Below are 10,650 nucleotides of genomic sequence, written 5' to 3' on the forward strand. Positions count from 1 at the left end.
TGCCAGCCAGACTTACAGGCATTTCTGAGCTTTATCTCACAAAGATGCTTAAAACCTCACAAAAATTCAGCAGTCACGCAAAATTGGCAAAACTCTTATACCAGGTAGCCTAATATATAACATCTAAGTCACACATCCTTTGGACATAGTGATTTATTTAATTTTGTAAATAATAATTTAAATTTCTTGAAGGTCCTCTACGGAAGTAGTTGTCCAATTGTGATTATGTCAACGCTGGTAGTACTTGTACACTTTTGATCATCAATACTGACTCATGCTATTGAATGATTAAGAAAGTGCATGCAAATACAGTATTAACTAAGTTTGGAGATGAATCAACAATGATTCTAGCATGTACTGAACAATTCTATGCATATTTCAGGCATTGCAGTAAGCACCAAATTTTAAGAAGACAATTTAACCACAGTATGCCCCTCCTGCTCAATGTCACATTAAACTCATGGTACACCAAGCACTTGTGTCAGTAGCAGAAGAGTATTTCAGAGTCATCATGAGCTACTCCTTGCAATTAAAACACTATAATCCCAGCAGCAATATCCCAAATGGTGCATGGATAATATTACAAGTAATGACCTTGAAAATGTTGCCATAGAATAGTTTTGAAATGCCTTCATTGGTATAAATGGGGAATTGCAACTGAAAAGAAAAATAGATTCAATAACTCTATTGAAAATCATTTTTCTCATAAAACCCTAAACATTTACTTATTATTTCCACAAGCCTTTAGATGACCTGATGATTTAAATTGTGGGCAATCCTAGTCCTTGTCAAAAAGCTCTCTTCGACAAAAGCTCTTAGAAATCTCCCCTGTAAGCCCTTTCTATGAATAGATAACTATATTGATTCCACCAGACAATAATTGAACCATGATCTTATCCGCACTGACTATCCTTCTTCCTTGATTTTCAAAACCATTTTCACACAAACGTGAAACTATTCTAAGCCAACTCAAAAAAACTCTATTCTTGTTATTAGCTATGATAAAAGTATAAGCTGAAATCAATTTCCAATACCTCTCAAGTTATTAAGGGAACAGATGTCCCTTAATCTCAATGGATTCAGAATCAAATAAAGCCATGTGACTCATTCTACTACCAAATTATACCCAAATTCATCAGAATCACAATGTCTTGAAGAAATAACAAATTAGTGCAATCCAATAAAAGATAAATTCAATTGAAATATCTCATAATAAAATAACATTAAAAATAGAGTTTACAAGATTACATGCAAAAAAATTGAAATGACTTTTTCTATGCTCTGGAGGGACAAGATTTACCTTTGCTACAAAGTTTAGAAACATGATATATAGCTACAACTTCCACAAAAATGACTTTATATTGATCAAGATTCTCAGAAAAACAGCTAAAAGTTCCCCTAAACTTAACCACATTTTCTTCAAAATCTGCACATTCAAAGGTGAGGAAATATCCTCAAATCTCTAATGTGAATTACAATCAAAAAGTTATTGGGATAACAAAGTGTAAGAATATAATGTCATGCATTCAGCAGCAGCCAACAAAACAAGTAACAGAACTAACTTGAGTTTAAAACTCATCCCATATTTAATAATTATCTGCCACAACACTTTCGGACTAAGAAAAACATAAGAAACAAAGCCTACTGCATAATTAAAGTCTTTTTTTGCACAGGCTAAAGAACTCACAATGCTCATATCCTCAAAGCAACTTGAAACAGCAACTAGTTCAAAGGATCTGTTGCAGACGGACAAGCATCAACCTGTGAAGGTAAAGAATTACGCACTTACGGAATTGCAACTGTCATAGGAATGAATAGCCACTTATAAACAAGGGAGCCATTCACCAAAGAATCAGCGCCTACTCCCACGGCTCTCAAAACTGGCCTTTTTTGCTTTATTTCCATTCTCTTGAGACATTGGATCTTCCGTGGAGCTACATATGTCACACAAATTGTGTGAATTAAAATCCAATTCAAAGGAACAGGTTCAAATCACATAAACCCCTATTATTTATCTAAAGCAAAACTGTATTAGTAAATGCCTGTTACCACTCAGTAAGAATGGAATCTCTATATGGCAAATAGAAGAGTAATTTACGAAACATGATTGCAAGCCCCTAAGCCATACGTTCAAAATAATTCTTTTATAAAATCAATGGATTTGAGAAAGCTAATTTATGTCTTTGGTAAACCAAAAATCTCATCGGCAATCTTCCCATCCTGTACATAATAACAAACACAAAAAAAATTGAAATTTCACACTGATATGACCTCACAGCATTAACCCATTATTTCTTTTCTTTTTTGCAAGAATGTTATAGACTGTTATAAATTGAGAAATTGTACATTCAATTTGATGCTAGTTGCATTGCATGCCTAAAGTACAGGCAGTGCTTACTTCTACTAGATATTATCAAATACGACACTTATGTTCCTTACTAAACATTCGATTTATAATGACCCTATTTTATTCACCAAGACATGAAAATTGCCCATCATTACACACAAATGATCAAAATAAGTACTATAATAAAAAAGTATATTTTGATAATAAACAATGTTAAAAATATCGATGTTACATATTCAGTATTAAATAATAAACATTCATGGAAGATATCACTATGAAACATTCATAACCACAAAAAGCACAAAATTGTACTCACATCTTTTGCCTTTTAGCACTATCTTGCTTTATACTCAAAACCATATCCATGGCTCTCTTCTGATGCTCCCTTGTTTGTGTATGTTGCTCCAGTCCTTCTACAGTATAGCAATCAATTTGACAGATTCTACACCACCCTGTGCTACCTGGTTTTCTCTTCCTTCCTGGATCCAAAGGCTCAACATCATTTGGCATTTGACTTTGCTGCTTCCAAAAATAAAAAAATGTAGTTATTAGGTAAGGATAAATGATGAAACAATGTATAAAGCTCTACATATGATGCACCAAAGCATATTTTACAGACACCTACCTTCTTGAAAAAGCCACCTTCACCAGGAAATCCCTGCATAGGAATGTTAACACCAAAATTAGCAACTGGATCACCCATCATCATAGGATTGGGTAATGCTCCAGGAGCACCTGGTGCTGGACCAGAGTGAAATGGAGGAAACCTGTTTGCAACACCTGGTGGAAGTTGTCCAGATGGAAACACATTATGCATGGCTCCAGAATGAAAACCAAATGGTTTATTTCTTTGCTCATCAAAACCAAGAGGGTCTCTATTCACATCTTCTATTGGACGTGAAAGATGAGGAGGCCCTCCAACAGGTCCAAATCCCCCAGATGGACCTATACTTGGCTTGCCAGAAGGCATGCCCATGTAATCCTTCCCAGGACTCCTTGGTGGAGCAAGAGGATCAAGTCGATTACGGCCAAATTCAGACCTTGGTCCCATGAAATCAGGCCTCATTCCACCTGATTCGGGTCTTCTTCCCATCATTTCCTCATGTATCCCAGGAAATCTTGGTCCATCTCCACTATCAGAGTTGAACATTGATGGCCCACCACTACTTGTTGGAAATGATCCTATTGATTGATATGGAGGAAACAATCTTGATGGGCCTCCAGATGGACTTCCTGCTGACGTAAATGGATATTTTGAAATAGAATCAGGCAAGAAACCATGGGGTCCACCTTCAAGAGGCCTTGATGTAGGAGCAATTTGATCGAACTTCAATGTAGGTGCTGGCTGGCCCTTTTGATGACGAATTTGAGGAAACATTTCATCTGGATTTGATGGAATCTGCCCATCAAACTGTCCAGGCTTGTATTTTCTTGAATTGTCTTGAAACTCTTTCCTGTCAGGAAACTGTCTGCTGGAATCATGCTGCATAGACCTAAAACTACCTTCTTCTCCCATAATTGGAGGAAATGCAGGTGCCTGCATTCCCTCTATATGCCCCTTTGTAGAAGCTCCATTTGGTTTCATTATATTCGTCTGCTGACCTGAGGGCTGGGTCATTGAAAACCGAGATCCCACTAGCTGTTGTGGATCATTCTGCTTATTTTCGAAAACCTCACTCCTCCTATTTCCTAAAATGTCCATGTGATCCATTGGTTTTGAAAGAGATGACTGTTCTACTGTTTGACCATATTGCAAGCTCCTGTCCATAAAACCTCTTGGACCCTCAAAAGAGCTTAGATGATGAGACATGCTTGAGGATAGGCTCAGTGGCAAAGCAAGCATTGACTCTCCTTGTGAGGACCTGGGAGGGACCATTTGTTGATGATGCAAATGAGAAGGTGATGGCATGTCAAAATGTTTGGGCGGCACCTGTACTTGACCATGTCCCCTTGCAAAAGGTGACATATTATTTGGTTGATTTTGAGGAAGCATGGACATAGAAGGCATACCACTTTGCTTTGAAGATGAAAGATGAAATTGATCAGAAATGTTGTGGGGCTGCCCTTGATATGGCAATTGCTGAAAGTTTCTATCAGCATTTTGTGGTTGGCCTGAATATGGTAACTGTGCTCCTTGTAGTTGCCCTTGACGTGGTGGTTGAAACCTTTCGTGCCCTTGAGCTTGTGCTTGCATAGATATCTGCTGCACATCTCTTTCATTTTGAAGGGGCTGTTGTAAGGATCTCTCTTGCCCTTGCACTGGCCCTTGCTGAATGGCTGAGTGAGAGCTTCTATCCTGTCCAGAAACAGACCCTTGACGAAGGGGTTGTTGGAAGCTTCGGTTCTGGCCTTGACGAGAAGGTTGCATCAGATTTCTATCTTGTCCATGAGCTAGACCTTGACGAGGAGGTGGAGGTAAGCTCTTGTCTTGTCCTTGAATAGAACCTTGGCGGGAAGTATGCTGTAAGTTCTTGTCCTGTGCTTGAACTGGCCCTTGACGAGAACTTTGAAGCATGTTCTTTTCCTGCCCCTGTATTAGTCCTTGCCGGAGAGGTGGCTGCAGGCTTCTCTCTTGACCTTGTGGTGCCTGTTGTAAAACATTCCCTTCTTGCCATTTCAGATTGTCCTGAGAAGAACGAGTACTTTGTCTTTTGTCATCTGCTCGCCGTGGCTCTTGAACTTTCTGAGTAACATTTTTAAGAAAATTTGTCTCTTGCGCTTGGCGAGGATACTGCTGCATGTTTCCGTCTTGACGATGACGCGCGTGTTCAGAAATCGCATCTCTCATGTGCACAATTGGCTCCTGTGAGTTTTTGTCTGCACTCACCTCTGGTATTTTTTCAGGAAGATCCTCATGCACTTTCTTCTGAGAAACTGACTGCTGTAAATTAGGTTCAAGCTTTTCAAATTGTAAATCTTTGGTTGACATTTGTTGTTGAGAAGAATCAGAAGCCTCAGACTTGGCAGGCTCTAATATAGAAAGATTTTTCTGTTCCGCCTTTTCAATGGCCAGCTGCTGCTCAATATGCTCAGGTTTTTTATCAGACATCATACTTTCAGCCTTAATTGTATCCACAACATTTTTTTTCCCTGGGGCATCATTTACTTCATCCAATTGAACAGATTTTGCAGGTTGTAAACCATGCTCATTTTGAGACACTTTCGTAATTTTATCTTGTGCATTAATTTCTTGCGGTTTCTCCAATGCAGGAGCCGGCTTAGGTGTACCAGATGTGGTGGAAGTTTGGGCACCAGTTCTCATAGATTGTGCGGTAGCTGAGCCAGAAATGGACTGTTGGCTGCTAGGACGAGGTAATGCAGATTGATGAACCGGGGGGCGTTGATGTGGTACTTGTGATCGCTGACCATGTCTTGGCATGAATGCCTGGCTAGGTGGCACACCTTGGTTAGGTATTGCAACTTGGTTAGGTGTTGCTTGTAATGCTTTCGTTGGACCACGAACAGTTTGACCATATGCTGAAGGATGAAGTCTTCCCTGTGACTGCGGAAAAGGCTGCTGTTGTACCCCCTGATTCTGGGTTGAAGGAGGCCTACTGCCCACCTGCTGAGGAACATTCACATGTCCTGCACTTTGTGGAAAGGCTTGAGGAAATGACTGTACTGGCTGAGGAAATGACTGTACAGCAGGTTGCATCTGAGAGGGCTGTGCTGTTGCTTGTTGGAATGGAGGCTGCATATGAGGCTGTTGAGCTTGAATTGGTTGAGGAAAAAATGGTGCCTGCTGTTGCTGCTGAGGCAACTGATGATGCTGAGATGGAAACTGTTGATGCTGCTGCACAGGCCCATGGGGAGACTGCTGCAGAGGCCCATGGGGTGACTGCTGCACCTGTGGAGGAATCTGCTGTTGTAACATTAGTTGCTGCTGTGGTGGTGGTTGGTGCACAATTTGTTGATGTTGTTGATGTAGTTGGGCGTGCTGTTGTAGTTGTGGCTGCTGCTGTGGAAGTTGCTGAGTTAGCAGAACTGGCTGCTGCTGCATATGAGCAGGTTGCTGTGATGGTGGAAGTTGTTGCTGCAACTGAGGCTGCTGTGGTGATTGAAATTGCTGGTGCAAATTAAGGGCATGTTGCTGGGTTTGTTGTGCAGGCTGCAGCTGAGATTGCACAGGCATCGGATGCTGTTGCATTGGTATCTGCTGAGATTGATTTGGCATGAGTTGATGTAACTGGGGTTGCATTAATTGGTGTTGAGGCTGTACTTGTTGAGGCATCAGACCTGCATGCCCTTGGCCTTGCTGATAAGGCTGAGAAGCATGCACAGCTTGTGCTTGAGGCTGCAGTTGTGGATGGGCGTGGGCATGGGCCTGGGCCTGGGCCTGCAGCTGAGGCTGAGCCTGAGCCTGAGGCTGGGGATGGACTTGGGGTTGGGGTTGGGGTTGGGGTTGGACCTGGGGCTGGGGATGCGGATGGGCCTGGTGATGATGTTGAGTTTGTGGCTGAGCCTGGCCTTGTGGTTGCACCTGGGCCTGGACCTGGCCCTGAAGCTGTGCCTGCGCTTGTGCCTGCACCTGACCAGGCACCTGAGCCTGGGGCTGAACCTGCTGTTGCAGTTGAGCCTGGACTTGCTGCTGATACTGATCATATTGCTGGTATTGTTGTTGATATTGGTCATATTGTGGATACTGTTGGTAGTATTGTTGGTATTGTTGCTGATACCACTGCTCAGTAGCAGAAGCTTGGGTAGCAGTTTGTGGTACAGCCATTCCCTGGTTTTGATCTTGGCTCATTCCATATGGAGTAGGTTGAGAAACTGGAGCTTGGGTGACTTGAGCAGTTGTTTGTGCTGCATATTGTTGACCAGTGGCTTGTACCACTTGAGTCTGCTCAGGATGGGCCGTAGCAACTGCAGCAGATTGTGCCTGAGGAGCACTCTCTTGTTGTGGCACCTGACCCTGTGTCCCCTGCAGTGTATATCATTAGACATGTTCAAAAATCAAGAATACTTATGTGAGCAAAAATTATTCTAGCATCACTTACAGGGCAATTCTGAGCATGCTCTTGTACTTGTCGGTGAACAATCTGAGTGCCACATCTATTACATACAACAGGGGACGAACCATATTGACAGCCATTACCATGAGCAACGCTCTCAGAAAGAGGTCCTTGCCAAGTACAGCCGCTCTTATGATACAAGCAATGGACTGGTACACGGCCAATAGTATCAGCCAGGACAGGATTTGCCTCTAGCAGTGCCTGTTTGGAATAGGATTAATTACCATGGCTGGAAGCAAGCAATAGAACCTTGCATCGTTAATGTGATAAATAGATATATACCTTTGAATCTGTATCAGTGACCAAGTAACCATCGTAAGGGCAGGCCCTAGTAGTACTCAGCACATAAGTTAGACAAGGTTTGCAGTAGAGATGTGTGCATTGGGTTTGTATAGCTTCATTAGGGTAAACCAGCTGCCGACAAACTGGACAAAAATATTCTCCCGGGAGTGATTGAATATTAATGATACTCTCGTTGTCAAAACCCATGACCTCCCTTGGAAGATCAATCAAAAAGTATATTCACCTGATTTCAAACGAACACCATTAGCATCTTAAGTTAGCATGCAGCCTGTGGCCACTGGAGGGAACAAAACAAAGTAATGTCAAAAGACCACTTACAATTTCCAAAACCCTTACAATAAACTAATATGCTGGTTTAATTTGCTCTCATTTCTTCCCTCAACGTAACAAAGAACATTTTAATCACAGAGTCAAGGAAGAGAGAATGGTTTTCTTTAAATGTGAAGCCACACACTCTGTAGACTCGTCTTCCTTAGAAGACTTCCTAAGTGAAAGCAACAAAAGCTTATAAGCCCATAATTAAATAAGGTCCATACTAGTCATGGTGTTGTTTATCTCGTAGCCACAATAAAATCATTGAGGTTCAGCCCAAAATACGAATTGCAGGTGCATGATTTCCCATGAGCCTATAATACAAACTACAAGACTACATAAACGCATTCAAAACTATGTCAAATTACAGGGGCGTAATTTAAAATCCCCACGCAAATGTTATGATCTAGATAAGAATCTCAGAACAGAAATTCGAAAATCCGTCAATGAATAATCACAAGAGCAAAAATAGAGCGACTAGTAGTCAGCAGAAGTTTAGCTCAGAAAACAGGACTATAAAACCTCTTTGTATCGGTAAACAACACCTCAAAATGGAGTGCATAGAAAAAAGGGGTCACTCGCGGATCAACCAGACTTCCATCACACTCTTTAACAACCATATATAACGTGGATACAAAAACAATTGAAAGACTAATGCAAAAGCACCAACTAGCTCCAAATACAGCGTATTTCTAGCAGGTCATACATATAAAAACAATCAGGATAAGTACACATAATATAACGGCTCGCAATAAAATGTATAACTGCAAAGAGACAAAAAAACCCACCACTTAGCAACTAAACCCCAAACCCTTGTTACTTCAGATCAGAAGTATTACAGTTCAAAAATTTTTAAAAAGTACCAAATCGACTGATTAATTTCTATAAGACCAGTGATTGAATTATAAAATTATGAGTGCATAAACCCTTATCGTATACTACATACCTGTGAAGAAGCCACCACCCAAAATCAACTCCAGTGAGAGGGCTACTGCGGCTCACGTTTTCACAGCTAAATGATTTCCGCCGACAGTGGGATTTGCAGAGGCGCGGACTTGGAAGTTGCAAGGATGAGCTTGATGATTAGAAATGACAAGAACCTCTCCTGCTTTCATCGACTTATAAATCACCATAAATATCAGCCAGCCGAATTTTCTTCGCTTTTTAGGGCTTCTATCAATGCTGAGGGTTCGAAAACAAGCCGTTTAAAGCGTTCTATATAATTACCCTTCAGCCGATAGGGTTTTTTCTTGCCTTTACCTGTGGCTCTTTTAGGGAGCACATTCTTGAGGCTAGACCATTGGGAACCCTCGTCGCATTTACCTAAACCCTATATATCCTATTTACCCATCAAGCATTTATGGTTTGGAGTTATTTTAGTTAAAAACAAGAGACGCAATAAGTCATAGTTCCTGCCTAATGCATAATGGTTGTAGAGGTGTAGATGAGTGAGAAAAAGGTTAAATAGTTCTAAATTAACATTGTGAATGCATTAATTTTTGTCTAGAAATACACTTATGATTTGATAGGATGGCTCATATTTTGTTGTTAAATTCTCGTTCTAGAAATGTACTTGTGATCTGATAGGATGGTTCATATTTTGTTGTTAAGTTCTCGTGTTATATTATTATATCTTTGGGCATTTAAGTCGAAGAATAAGAGGCCAAAGTCCCTGATATGACACTAAGTTTAATATCATACTACGATCAATAAATATGCTTTAGACAAATTTGCACCTTCTACATTGACAACCTAAAATATGTACAATGAGGAAAGATATTCATACCAATATTTAAATTATAGCACTTGAAGAAGTAATGAAACATTTGGAGTATCACATTATATGTTTAAGCATGCTATGCATGCTACTAGAGAACCATAAGTAATTGGAAAAACTCTCCCAACTATGTATTATTCTCATCTTGATTATCAAATGGAAGTCGCACTATTTTCAATCATTAGATAGAGATAAATAGCAATATAGAACAATAACAATATAAACATATATGCAAAGGAAAAAAGGATAAATAATATAGAGTAGGAAGAGGAAGAGAGATAAAATAGTAAGATAGAGTGATACCAACATAAGTTTTGTGTGTGTGTGTGAGAGAGAGAATTAATTATAATTATTTTTATTAATAAAACACATAGTCAAAATAAAATTATGATTATAATAAAAAAATTAAAATATATTATATTTTAATTAATGAAACTAAGAATTTAATTTTTATATTAAAACTTACATTTGTATAAGAAAAAATGAAATGTATTGAAATATAAAAATATTTTATAAATAAAACTAATTGTTTAATTTTACACAATTAGAGAAGGTTCACTATTTAATGTTTTGTATTTTCAAAAAATTTATAAAATTAAGTAATTTTTAATTATAAAATAATATTTATATAATTTAATATGTACATTTGTAAATAATAAATAGATGTAATACATATAAAATTGATGTTGATGAATAAATATGATGTAATAAATAAGAAATAAAATATAACTATTTAATTTTAATACATAGTTTATAAAAACTTAATAATAATTTATATATCTTATAGAATTGAATTGTTCTTTTGTGTGGTTATTTTCTTTACTATGTTTTTTTTTTTTTTTTTATCGGTAAGAGGTCGAAGCCATGATTAATTATTGTGTTATAATTAAATTATTGTT

At 38.9% G+C, this 10,650-nt stretch overlaps 1 protein-coding gene across 9 annotated transcripts in view; it reads right to left on the bottom strand.

Moving 5' to 3' along the window:
- The window catches only part of LOC149570671 (uncharacterized), a 109,362-nt gene extending 100,086 nt beyond the window's left edge, over positions 1 to 9,276 (bottom strand). For 4 of the 9 annotated variants that reach the window (XR_016362995.1, XR_016362998.1, XR_016362997.1 and 1 more), the window contains exons 1-6: positions 8,921 to 9,276; positions 7,642 to 7,885; positions 7,345 to 7,560; positions 2,973 to 7,268; positions 2,664 to 2,866; positions 1,688 to 1,934 (exon numbers count right to left, since the gene is read on the bottom strand). Coding sequence is in view for 1 of the 9 variants with exons in the window: in XM_089823215.1 (XP_089679341.1) it covers positions 1,853 to 1,934; positions 2,664 to 2,866; positions 2,973 to 7,268; positions 7,345 to 7,560; positions 7,642 to 7,848 (5,004 nt within the window). In the remaining 8 variants the exon portion in view is untranslated. Of the gene's footprint in view, positions 1 to 1,340; positions 1,935 to 2,663; positions 2,867 to 2,972; positions 7,269 to 7,344; positions 7,561 to 7,641; positions 7,886 to 8,920 lie in introns of those variants that run through there. The other 5 variants (XR_016362999.1, XR_016363001.1, XR_016363000.1 and 2 more) reach the window with 3 other exon arrangements.
- Between the last annotated feature and the right edge of the window lie 1,374 nt (positions 9,277 to 10,650).

Source organism: Cupressus sempervirens, chromosome 3 (assembly GCF_028749045.1).
Source record: "Cupressus sempervirens isolate cs-2001-9-10 chromosome 3, ASM2874904v1, whole genome shotgun sequence".
Taxonomy (NCBI): domain Eukaryota; kingdom Viridiplantae; phylum Streptophyta; class Pinopsida; order Cupressales; family Cupressaceae; genus Cupressus; species Cupressus sempervirens.